Source organism: Oncorhynchus tshawytscha, linkage group LG05, assembly GCF_018296145.1.
Source record: "Oncorhynchus tshawytscha isolate Ot180627B linkage group LG05, Otsh_v2.0, whole genome shotgun sequence".
Classification (NCBI taxonomy): Eukaryota; Metazoa; Chordata; class Actinopteri; order Salmoniformes; family Salmonidae; genus Oncorhynchus; species Oncorhynchus tshawytscha.
The window spans coordinates 42758207-42771576 of record NC_056433.1 but is presented as its reverse complement, the minus strand read 5'-3'; the positions used below and the strand labels follow the sequence as shown (position 1 = coordinate 42771576).

General features: G+C 44.3%; 1 protein-coding gene across 6 annotated transcripts in view; it reads right to left on the bottom strand.

The window, feature by feature from the left end:
• acap2b (ArfGAP with coiled-coil, ankyrin repeat and PH domains 2b) overlaps positions 1 to 13370 on the bottom strand; it is a 146923-nt gene that overhangs the window by 67268 nt on the left and 66285 nt on the right. For 3 of the 6 annotated variants that reach the window (XM_042321915.1, XM_042321914.1, XM_042321920.1), the window contains exons 9-11: positions 9990 to 10064; positions 2508 to 2519; positions 1140 to 1199 (exon numbers count right to left, since the gene is read on the bottom strand). In XM_042321915.1, the coding sequence (XP_042177849.1) occupies positions 1140 to 1199; positions 2508 to 2519; positions 9990 to 10064 (147 nt within the window). The remainder of the gene's footprint in view (positions 1 to 1139; positions 1200 to 2507; positions 2520 to 9989; positions 10065 to 13370) is intronic. The other 3 variants (XM_042321918.1, XM_042321917.1, XM_042321916.1) reach the window with 2 other exon arrangements.

Genomic DNA, 13370 nt, shown 5'->3' with positions numbered 1-13370 from the left:
ATACGACATTTTGCGCTGCTTTGGTGGAATTCTCTGCCCCGTTACCCTACATTCCTCTTGCATTCTGTATACAACATATTTATTGAAATAGGTTATAGCAAATAGGAAAAAGCTAATTACTCAGAATGTCACTTGTGTGCTGCCCTGCTGTGCGAGATTTTGTTCTTTACTGCGGGGTGGCAGTCAAGTTATAGGCTATCCATCGTCTGTCATATCACAATGTCTTCACCATGAACAATGGCTCTCAATCATCGTCAATAGATGATACTATCGTAATATCACCCACCCATAAAACAATTTACCCTAGTGTGTACACTGTACAGTACACTTAAACTAAGGAATCATTTTGCAATGTAACAATGTGTAGCCTACTCAAACAGACTCTCTAAGATGTATTTTTAGGCTGTATGTTTTATTCAAGGCCTCTGTCCCAGCCCTGGAGAGGAATAAAATAGTTGTTACTTTTGGGCAGGGATAAAAACATGGCATCCCTCTACATACACACCACTAAACCTGGATCCTGTCCACAATACCCACACACAAAGCCATACAATTGTAAAACAGCCATACAGCCAGGACTCAAGACAGACAAGGGACATAGAATCCAATCCCCAACCGGTCAAAGGACAAGGCAATAATCGACTGTGTGGGCAAAACGTGGACCTGTAAAAAAAATACAAAAATAATGATCTGACAAGATTGGATAGGTGAAAGGATGGGTTGCATCATATATCAATCCATCCATGTCAGATCAGATATTGCTTCAAGGAACTGAGGTAATAAAGGTGTCAAACAGGAAACAAGTAATGATAACAACCAGAGCTCAGAACTCACATGTAAGCAGACGTCAAACCCATGCTTCTTTAGCCTGATCCCAGATCCAATTGGGCTGTCTTGACAACTGGACCATGAGTGACAAAGAATTGGCAAGACAGCACAAACAGATCTGGGATCAGACTATTGCTTTGTAGTCAGAAGGTAAACCGTGGGAGACATACTTTAGAATGAGAAAACCACATGAATGTACAGCATGACAATGGAATCCCTCATCACTCTAGTTATACATGGAAAAGAGGAGGGAGTTGGCGGGGGGGGGTCAATGGAAACCAAATAATAAATGAAAATCAATTATTACATACGGAGGACCTCCACGCACAAAAGCTGCGTCCATCGGGAAAAGGTTCAACCTCTGTCACCTCCTAAAAGAGTAACACCAGAAGACTGAGAAAGGGCTGAGAAACTGAGAAAGAGGAGACAATTGATTCCATGAGATACAATTGGAGATAGTTGAACACACACACAAGAGAGCATGACCATGGCACAGAGCCATATGAAGCTAAAAAATAAACATGTTTTGCCCCCTTCTTTCAGCGGACTCACCAGATGCCACACATAGTGGAATCTGCTGAAGATCTTCATCTTCATGTCTGTGACAGCAGGTCAGTGTGTTTGTCGGTGTCCCAGTCACCTTGACAATGGCTAGCTAGCGGTAGCTACCTCTGCTGTCCTCCCGCAGCATCTCAAGTGACAACCCTGTCACACTCGGACTAGCACCCTCTCTCCAAAACAAGCCTCCCCATTACCCTGTGTGTGCGTGTCGGTCCGTTCCTCATCAACACTCGTCACTGCTGCTGGCTGAGTTTGGCACCTCCCCCTTCCGCTGAGGCCGCAGCGGCATGCGAACTCATTGGGATGAGAAGGTGTGTGTGTGTGTGTGTGTGTAGGTCAATGCTGGCTGGTGCAATGGGTTTAGAATAACAAACCGTACCCCGTGCAGATTAGCTCCAGCATGAAACATTTATACAGCCTCTATTTGAAAGCCATGTACTCTACTTCTCCCAGTGTGTGTGAATGTATATAGACTCATGTTTTCTCCTGCAGCATGCACAAACCACAAAACCAAAATGAACCCTTTCCAGTTCACAATCCACTGCCTCCTCTGAGAAGCAGAAAAGCTAATACTTTGAGCTAAACTTAGAACCCCCCTCCGTCCAATGGGGACAATCTGTAAGACGATGGAGCCCTCTAGAAATGTATTAATAATTCACACAGGTAGAAATAAGGCATACTAAGCACACTCTAAAAAACACAGTCATGAGGAAATGAAATGCACATGAGTCTAGGTGAATATTTCAATTGAGCAATTAGCTTGTATGTTATAGATTCAGCCTATCCCAGCTAGCACAACACATTTTCGTAATGTTCTGCAACGTTGCAATTAGACCGATATCAAACTTGCCTCTCACATTCCCTTTGCAGTAAGGCATAAAGACTAGACTGTGGCAATATGCTGTATCATAAACACATTAGGTGAATGAATGACTGGTATATAACACAGCCGCCATGCATGGAATTCAACAGACACAAGCATACCTGTGACGAGGACTGAGTGGTCTTAACCTGGTCACGTCATGTATGTGTCAATAATATATCATGATTACTTCAGACTATCAACATGCAGAAAGAACCGAAATAGCACAGAAATACACAGAAGAAAAAAGGCTTACCTGCAGAGCAGCCTGGGGAACAGTGGAGAGAGGTGGAAGAAAAAGAGGAGAGGTTAGAACTGCTGATACATACTGGCAGAAAGAGAAAGAGAGAGGGAGGGAGGGAGCGAGACGACATAAAAATAGCATCTAGTAAAAGGGAGGGGGTTGGACAGGGAGGGCGCTGGGATGCAAGACGCACAAGGATGAGCGTAAATTTGCACGGGATGCGAATGAGAGGGCTCCTGGCTGGAAGTGCTGCTCATGCTGGAGAGCAAGCTGCTGCTTGCCATGTTCCGCTCACACACACAGACAGACATGCACACACTCTCACACAGACACAAAAAAAGGGAGCTGGAAAGAGATTTACATACAGACACAGACTGACAGACATACTAAGAGGCCAGACAGGCAAACAAACTTGGATGTAGATACATACACAGACAACAAATACCAACAAACTCACTCATGTACAAAAACAGGTTCCAGTGAAACTTATCCATTGCGTTTCCTTTTTTTAAATTTGAGATATATGCATTCGAAATGTATTCAGACGCCTTGACGTTATCTACATTTTGTTACGTTACAGCCTTTTTCTAAAATCAATTTAATCATTTTTTTTCTCATCAATCTATACACAATACCCCATAATGACAAGCCGAAAACTGTTTTTTTTTAGAAATGTTTGCAAATGTATAAAAAACAAAAAAATGAAATACCTTATTTACATAAGTATCAGACCGTTTGCAAAGCTCAGGTGCATTCTTTTTCCATTGATCACCCTTGAGAATTTTCTACAACGGTCTACACGGTCTCTATTAGGTCCCACAGTTGACAGTGCATGTCAGAGCAAAAACCAAGCCATGAGGTGGAAGGAATAGTCCGTAGAGCACAGAGACGACAGGACTGTGTCAAGGTACAGGTACAAAAAATGTCTGCAGCATTGAAGGTCCCCGAGAACACATTCTTAAATAGAAGAAGTTAAGAACACCTAAGACTCTTCCTAGAGCTGGCTACCTGGCCAAACTGAGAAATCGGGGGAGAAGGGCCTTGGTCAGACAGGTGACCAAGAACCCGATGTTCACTCTGGCAGAGGTCCTCTGTGGAGATGGGAGAACCTCCCAGAAGAACAACCATCGCTGTAGCACTCCACCAATCAAGCCTTTATGGTAGAGTGGCCAGACGGAAGCCACTCCTCAGTAAGAGGTACAAAATACTTTCTGACCATGAGAAACAAGATGCTCTGGTCTGATTAAAGCAAGATTTAACTCTTTGGCCTGAAAGCCAAGCGTCACATCTGGAAGAAACCTGGCACCATCCCTACGGTGACGCACAGTGGTGGCAGAATCATGCTGTGGGGTTTTCTTCTGTGGCAGGGACTGGGAGACTAGTCAGGATTGAGGGAACGATGAACGGAGAAAAGTACAGAGCGATACTTTATGAAAACCTGCTCCAGAGCCAACAGGACAACGACTGTAAGCACACAGCCAAAACAACGCATGAGTGGCTTCGGGACAAGTCTCTGAATGTCCTTGAGTGGCCCAGCCAGAGCCCGGACTTGAACCCGATCGACCATCTCTGGAGAGACTTGAAAAAAAGGTGTGTAGTCTCGCTCCCCATACATCCTGGCAGAGCTCATTATGGGGTATTGTGTCTAGATTGATGAGAAGAAAAAACTATTTAATACATTTTAGAAAAAGGCTGTAATGTAACAAAATGTGGGAAAAGTCAAGGGGTCTGAATACTTTCCGAAAGAACTGCGGACGGGGCTGCTAAAAATTTGTTTAGGCGTCACCTTGTTCAGGCTTGTTACCTCATTAGCTTGTTATAGCTGGGGCACGTTCAGCAGGACGCAATGTTTTGGTACGTTCAGATATAAATATGCTATGTAGAACAAACAAAAATCTCCCTCTGACATGTTGAATAAGGAATAACGTTGGCTCTATTCATGGAATCTTTATCTGCAACGTTAGAGAACATTTTGCAACTGAACGTTGCCCTGGGAGCCTATATGCAAACATTTGGTAGCAGACTTGAATCGGACTCGACTACATTACTGGGCTTTTAGCTCATTAGTTCCCATTCAAAGTCATTAGCCTCCGTTTTACTTTTGGACATCAATGTGGCTTCGGCGTCTGTGGAACATCGATAATGGAGCGATCGAGTGACAGAGGTGCAACTTCTCCCCCTCCATCGTTCTTTAAGGCTTGGGAATTCATGGCCAGATATATCCTCATATTTCTTCTGTTGGGAGAGAATAGGATGTTATGCAGAAAAATGATAGACTAAAAAGATTTCCAAAATGAACACTGCCCAGGAGGAAGAGCAGCTGTGTATTGTCGAGGTTGACCTTGAGCTGGTGGGCCGACATCCAAGCTGAGAAGTTTGCCAGGGTGTAAACAGAAAAAAGGCCTAGAACCGAACCCTGGGAGACAGCAGTAGTGAGAGCACGTGGTGCAGACACAGATTCTTTTCACTCCACCTGGTAGGGACGACCTGCCAGGTATGACGCAATCCAGGATTGTGCAGAACCTGAGACACGCAACCCTGAGAGGATGGAGAGGAGGATCTGATGGTTCACGGCGTCGAAGGGAGCAGTTAGATTTAGTCGCAGATGAGAGAAAGTCAGCTTTGGCAGAGCGGAGAGCCTCCGTGATACAGAGGAGAGAGGTCTCGGTTGAGTGAGTTGCCTGGTGAGGGTCAAGAAGATAATTCTGAGAGAGATAACGAAAGAGTTGGTCAGAGACAGCATGCTCAAGTGTTTAGGAAAGAAAAGAAAGAAGGGATACAGGTCTGTAGTTTTTTACAGTGCCTTGCGAAAGTATTTGGCCCCCTTGAACTTTGCGACCTTTTGCCACATTTCAGGCTTCAAACATAAAGATATAAATCTGTATTTTTTTGTGAAGAATCAACAACAAGTGGGACACAATCATGAAGTGGAACGACATTTATTGGATATGTCAAACCTTTTTAACAAATCAAAAACTGAAAAATTGGGCGTGCAAAATTATTCAGCCCCTTAAGTTAATACTTTGTAGCGCCACCTTTTGCTGCGATTACAGCTGTAAGTCGCTTGGGGTATGTCTCTATCAGTTTTGCACATCGAGAGACTGAAATTTTTTCCCATTCCTCCTTGCAAAACAGCTTGAGCTCAGTGAGGTTGGATGGAGAGCATTGTGAACAGCAGTTTTCAGTTCTTTCCACAGATTCTCGATTGGATTCAGGTCTGGACTTTGACTTGGCCATTCTAACACCTGGATATGTTTATTTTTGAACCATTCCATTGTAGATTTTGCTTTATGTTTTGGATCATTGTCTTGTTGGAAGACAAATCTCTGTCCCAGTCTCAGGTCTTTTGCAGACTCCATCAGGTTTTCTTCCAGAATGGTCCTGTATTTGGCTCCATCCATCTTCCCATCAATTTTAACCATCTTCCCTGTCCCTGCTGAAGAAAAGCAGGCCCAAACCATGATGCTGCCACCACCATGTTTGACAGTGGGGATGGTGTGTTCAGGGTGATGAGCTGTGTTGCTTTTACGCCAAACATAACATTTTGCATTGTTGCCAAAAAGTTACATTTTGGTTTCATCTGACCAGAGCACCTTCTTCCACATGTTTGGTGTGTCTCCCAGGTGGCTTGTGGCAAACTTTAAACAACACTTTTTATGGATATCTTTAAGAAATGGCTTTCTTCTAGCCACTCTTCCATAAAGGCCAGATTTGTGCAATATACGACTGATTGTTGTCCTATGGACAGAGTCTCCCACCTCAGCTGTAGATCTCTGCAGTTCATCCAGAGTGATCATGGGCCTCTTGGCTGCATCTCTGATCAGTCTTCTCCTTGTATGAGCTGAAAGTTTAGAGGGACGGCCAGGTCTTGGTAGATTTGCAGTGGTCTGATACTCCTTCCATTTCAATATTATCGCTTGCACAGTGCTCCTTGGGATGTTTACAGCTTGGGAAATCTTTTTGTATCCAAATCCGGCTTTAAACTTCTTCACAACAGTATCTCGGACCTGCCTGGTGTGTTCCTTGTTCTTCATGATGCTCTCTGCGCTTTTAACGGACCTCTGAGACTATCACAGTGCAGGTGCATTTATACGGAGACTTGATTACACACAGGTGGATTGTATTTATCATCATTAGTCATTTAGGTCAACATTGGATCATTCAGAGATCCTCACTGAACTTCTGGAGAGAGTTTGCTGCACTGAAAGTAAAGGGGCTGAATAATTTTGCACGCCCAATTGTTCAGTTTTTGATTTGTTAAAAAAGTTTGAAATATCCAATAAATGTCATTCCACTTCATGATTGTGTCCCACTTGTTGTTGATTCTTCACAAAAAAATACAGTTTTATATCTTTATGTTTGAAGCCTGAAATGTGGCAAAAGGTCGCAAAGTTCAAGGGGGCCGAATACTTTCGCAAGGCACTGTATATCAGGGATGAGTTGAGGGAGATGAAGAATGGGCGAAGGTCTCCAGAGATGGTCTGGAGAAGGGAGGAGGGGATGGGGTCAAGTGGGCAGGTTGTCGAGCAGCCAGACATCACTAGTCACAGGATATCATCTAGAGAGAGAGGGGAGAAAGATGTCAAGGCGTAGGGTAGTTCTGTGTGAGTGGGATCAGTGGGCTCAGTAGCCTGAGAGAATGAGGGATGGATACTATTAACCTTTTCTACAAAGTGGTTGACAAAGTAGTCCACAGAGCGGGAGGAGGGAGAAGGTGAAGGAGATAGTGGAAAAAGGCTTTAAATTTAGAGTGATAGAAAGTGGCTTTAGCAGCAGATACAGAGGAAGAGAAGGTACAGAAGGGGGAGTAGAAGGACAGAAGTTTAGTTATCCTCCATTTCCGCCCAGCTTCCCGCAGCCCTGTTCTGTAAGCACACAGTGAGTCACTCAGCCACGGAGCAAGAGGAGAAGGTCGAGCCGGCTGGGAGGAAAGGGGACAGTGGGAGTCGAAGATTGCAGAAAGGGAGGAGAGTACTGTCGAAGAGGCAGAGTCAGGAGACAGGAGGGAGAAAGATTAAGCCAAAGGAAAAGAGGATAGGATAGAAGGAGACAGTAGTGGGAGAGAGAGAGCAAAGATTGCGGCGGCGCATGACCATCTAGGTAGGGGCCGAGTGGGAAGGGTTGGAGGAGTAGTGTTCCACATGGAGTGGGGTTGCAGAGAGATTAGAAAGCAAACAGCCTCTTGTGAAGATGAGGTTAAGCATATTGCCTGCCTTGTGAGTGGAAGGGGACTGGGAAAGGGGTCACAAGAGTAAAGGGCAGGGTTCATACACATTTTGACAGATGGAACTTCATGACTTTTCCATTATTTCTCCATTACTTTTATCCCCCCTCCCCTCCCAAAGTAGAACACCTGTTAGGCAACGGTATAAAACACGTGGTCTACCCTCAGTCTGGAGAGGTACTGGGTGTGCAGGCTTTTGATCAAGCTCTGCTCAAACACAGAGCCAGTTTTATCAAGGTCCGGTTGAGCAGCTAATTTCTAAAATTTGGTTTGTTAGAGGGGCACTGGAATAAAAGCCTGCACACCCATTAGCTCTCCTGGAGGATGGTTGACCACCCTCGATGTACAACATTGTGAAATAAAACGTATTTGGTTGTAATGTTATGTTTTTTTAAATAATTCACTCATTTATTATATCAAAGATCAAATCGGTGGAAATTTTTGGGTCATGACGAAAACATTTAACTACAAGATATGTTTTGAATTGGCTACCTATTTATTAGTCTGTTCTCTATCATATTGTCCGACTGCCTCTCTCTCCTTGAGCAACGGCCCACTCGTCTCGGCTCACACATGCATGCAGGTGATACTCGCTAACACAGTCGCTAACACAGTCACTAACACAGACGCGCTCATTCCGATTCTGGCTGATATTTTTATTTGATTCATAAAATATTTAAAAACAGTACCTAAATAAATTACATGAACTGAAATTATTTGATATCCATTGACTTTTCCTAAACATTTCTGATTTTTTTCCAGGCCTGGAAAACACAATTTCAAAATTCCATGACTTTTCCAGGATTTTCATGAAACCCTGAAAAGAGTTCAAAGAAAGAGTTGGAAAGAAATTAATTGCAGTAAGGCGTCGGGAGTTTAAAGTGACCCAGTACGATGACTGGTGAGCCATCGTCGGGAATTTAGCTTATCAAGACCTCTCCAAGGACACCTGGTGGCGATAGACGAAAACAATGTTAAGCTTGAGTGGACAAGTAACAGTGACCAGATGGAATTCAAATGAGGAGATACTGGTGAGAGAGAGGAAAAAGAGAACATCTCCAATTAGGAGAAGTTAGTAGCCCAGTGCCACCATGACCAGATGCTCTCAGATTATGAGCGAACACAGTCAGATGACGAGAGAGCAGCTGGAGTAGCAGTGTTTTCTGGGGTATTCCATGTCTCCATCAGGGCCAAAAAGTGTATGGACTTAAGGGCAGCCTTAGTGACCACAAATCGGCAGTTCTAAAATATGCCAGACACTAGGAATTCCACATGGGTTGCAGCCACGGGCTGGGGAGCATCTATAAAAACTACAGGGAGAGTAGCGAGTATCCCTGTCGTTTGGTAAGTGAGCCCCGAAGCGTCCGACCCACTTGAATAAAGCATGGTGTGTGCCTGTGTGTCGGTGACTTATTAGGGTGCCATTTAGGACCTAGCCTGTGAGATCCCATCATCAACGCCTGCCCAATGACTCCTCTACTCTTCTAGTGTTACACAACACATTAGTAAGTTGCAGTTCTGTGTTTCATAGCGCTAAATAAACCATTAATAGTCATCATTAATGAAATAATGAATTACCATTCATACTGTTTGCATAGAAATATAATGATAAATATAATGATAGCGTGTGTATTAGAGTGAGTAGACGGGTACAGAAGTGAATGGGTAAGGGGGTGACAAAATACAATGACAAAATACATCATAGATAGTCATTAATAAGGACTTTTTTTCATTACAATACATGCTGTACTCATAGAAGTAGACAGATCCTCCATTTCTATGATTAGAGTGAAGAAGGGCAGAAGTGGATGAGTAACTGGGGGTATATTGGTGAGGCTTTCTGAAAATCCCAGTTTCAGGGCTGATCCTTTAATAGAATGGGTTGGAATGCAATAAGAAAGGCTTTATGGCTGAGGGAAAAGGATCCACCTCAGTCAAATCACTGCTTTAAACCAGAGCTCCCCAAGGCTAGTGACAGGGAGGGTGTGTGTGTGCTCGCTCAAGGGTAGCTAGAGCAAGGTTTCCCAAACTCTATCCTGCCAGTGCCAAAGGACATCCAGCCAACTTGGGAAGCATTGGAGTCAACATGGGCCAGCATCCCTTGTGGAATGCTTGTCACCTTTTTGAGTCCTTGTCCCGTTGAATTGAGGCTGTTCTGAAGGCAAAAGTGGTGGTGCAACTCAAGATTTGGAAGGTGTTCTTAATGTTTTGTGCACTCAGTGTATAGCGCAAGTGTGCCAAAAAAGGTGAGTCATGTTTCTGTGTGTTACCTTCTGTTGAATGGTGGAGTGTTTCTGCTCCATGTCCCTCTTCTCTTTGGCTGCATCAACCACCAGCTGGTCCAGCTGAAACACACAGAGCACAGGTTAGGATTGTTTGAAAGCATCAATTGTGTGTGTGCCATATTTTTAAACAGGTTGCAATAGTCTAAAGAATTGTTTGTTTTTTGTTGATGTTTTTTTTAACCTTTATTTAACCAGGTAGGCAAGTTGAGAACAAGTTCTCATTTACAATTGCGACCTGGCCAAGATAAAGCAAAGCAGTTCGACAGATACAACGACACAGAGTTACACATGGAGTAAAACAAACATACAGTCAATAATACAGTATAAACAAGTCTATATACAATGTGAGCAAATGAGGTCAGAAGGGAGGTAAAGGTAAAAAAGGCCATGGTGGCAAAGTAAATACAATATAGCAAGTAAAACACTGGAATGGTAGTTTTGCAATGGAAGAATGTGCAAAGTAGAAATAAAAATAATGGGGTGCAAAGGAGCAAAATAAATAAATTAATTAAATACAGTTGGGAAAGAGGTAGTTGTTTGGGCTAAATTATAGGTGGGCTATGTACAGGTGGAGTAATCTGTGAGCTGCTCTGACAGTTGGTGCTTAAAGCTAGTGAGGGAGATAAGTGTTTCCAGTTTTTTGTAGTTCGTTCCAGTCATTGGCAGCAGAGAACTGGAAGGAGAGGCGGCCAAAGAAAGAATTGGTTTTGGGGGTGACTAGAGAGATATACCTGCTGGAGCGTGTGCTACAGGTGGGAGATGCTATGGTGACCAGCGAGCTGAGATAAGGGGGGACTTTACCTAGCAGGGTCTTGTAGATGACATGGAGCCAGTGGGTTTGGCGACGAGTATGAAGCGAGGGCCAGCCAACGAGAGCGTACAGGTCGCAATGATGGGTAGTATATGGGGCTTTGGTGACAAAACGGATTGCACTGTGATAGACTGCATCCAATTTGTTGAGTAGGGTATTGGAGGCTATTTTGTAAATGACATCGCCAAAGTCGAGGATTGGTAGGATGGTCAGTTTTACAAGGGTATGTTTGGCAGCATGAGTGAAGGATGCTTTGTTGCGAAATAGGAAGCCAATTCTAGATTTAACTTTGGATTGGAGATGTTTGATATGGGTCTGGAAGGGGAGTTTACAGTCTAACCAGACACCTAAGTATTTGTAGTTGTCCACGTATTCTAAGTCAGAGCCGTCCAGAGTAGTGATGTTGGACAGGCGGGTAGGTGCAGGTAGCGATCGGTTGAAGAGCATGCATTTAGTTTTACTTGTATTTAAGAGCAATTGGAGGCCACAGAAGGAGAGTTGTATGGCATTGAAGCTTGCCTGGAGGGTTGTTAACACAGTGTCCAAAGAAGGGCCGGAAGTATACAGAATGGTGTCGTCTGCGTAGAGGTGGATCAGAGACTCACCAGCAGCAAGAGCGACCTCATTGATGTATACAGAGAAGAGAGTCGGTCCAAGAATTGAACCCTGTGGCACCCCCATAGAGACTGCCAGAGGTCCGGACAGCAGACCCTCCGATTTGACACACTGAACTCTATCAGAGAAGTAGTTGGTGAACCAGGCGAGGCAATCATTTGAGAAACCAAGGCTGTCGAGTCTGCCGATGAGGATGTGGTGATTGACAGAGTCGAAAGCCTTGGCCAGATCAATGAATACGGCTGCACAGTAATGTTTCTTATCGCTGGCGGTTAAGATATCGTTTAGGATCTTGAGCGTGGCTGAGGTGCACCCATGACCAGCTCTGAAACCAGATTGCATAGCAGAGAAGGTATGGTGAGATTCGAAATGGTCGGTAATCTGTTTGTTGACTTGGCTTTCGAAGACCTTAGAAAGGCATGGTAGGATAGATATAGGTCTGTAGCAGTTTGGGTCAAGAGTGTGTCCCCCTTTGAAGAGGGGGATGACCGCAGCTGCTTTCCAATCTTTGGGAATCTCAGACGACACGAAAGAGAGGTTGAACAGGCTAGTAATAGGGGTGGCAACAATTTCGGCAGATAATTTTAGAGAGAAAGGGTCCAAATTGTCTAGCCCGGCTGATTTGTAGGGGTCCAGATTTTGCAGCTCTTTCAGAACATCAGCTGAATGGATTTGGGAGAAGGAGAAATGGGGAAGGCTTGGGCGAGTTGCTGTTGGGGGTGCAGTGCTGTTGACCGGGGTAGGAGTAGCCAGGTGGAAAGCATGGCCAGCCGTAGAAAAATGCTTATTGAAATTCTCAATTATGGTGGATTTATCAGTGGTGACAGTGTTTCCTATCTTCAGTGCAGTGGGCAGCTGGGAGGAGGTGTTCTTATTCTCCATGGGCTCTACAGTGTCCCAGAACTTTTTTGAGTTAGTGTTGCAGGAAGCAAATTTCTGCTTGAAAAAGCTAGCCTTGGCTTTTCTAACTGCCTGTGTATAATGGTTTCTAGCTTCCCTGAACAGCTGCATATCACGGGGGCTGTTCGATGCTAATGCAGAACGCCATAGGATGTTTTTGTGTTGGTTAAGGGCAGTCAGGTCTGGGGAGAACCAAGGGCTATATCTGTTCCTGGTTCTAAATTTCTTGAATGGGGCATGTTTATTTAAGATGGTTAGGAAGGCATTTTTAAAAAATATCCAGGCATCCTCTACTGACAGGATGAGATCAATATCCTTCCAGGATACCCCGGCCAGTTCGATTAGAAAGGCCTGCTCGCAGAAGTGTTTCAGGGAGCGTTTTACAGTGATGAGTGGAGGTCGTTTGACCGCTGACCCATTACGGATGCAGGCAATGAGGCAGTGATCACTGAGATCTTGGTTGAAGACAGCAGAGGTGTATTTAGAGGGGAAGTTGGTTAGGATGATATCTATGAGGGTGCCTGTGTTTAAGGCTTTGGGGAGGTACCTGGTAGGTTCATTGATAATTTGTGTGAGATTGAGGGCATCAAGTTTAGATTGTAGGATGGCTGGGGTGTTAAGCATGTTCCAGTTTAGGTCGCCTAGCAGCACGAGATCTGAAGATAGATGAGGGGCAATCAGTTCACATATGGTGTCCAGAGCACAGCTGGGGGCAGAGGGTGGTCTATAGCAGGCGGCAACGGTGAGAGACTTGTTTTTAGAGAGGTGGATTTTTAAAAGTAGAAGTTCAAATTGTTTGGGTACAGACCTGGATAGTAGGACAGAACTCTGCAGGCTATCTTTGCAGTAGATTGCAACACCGCCCCCTTTGGCAGTTCTATCTTGTCTGAAAATGTTGTAGTTTGGAATTAAAATTTCAGAATTTTTGGTGGTCTTCAAAGATAAGAATTGGTAAAACAGCTAAGCCAGGATTCAGACACAGCTAGAACATCCGGGTTGGCAGAGTGTGCTAAAGCAGTGAATAGAACAAACTTAGGGAG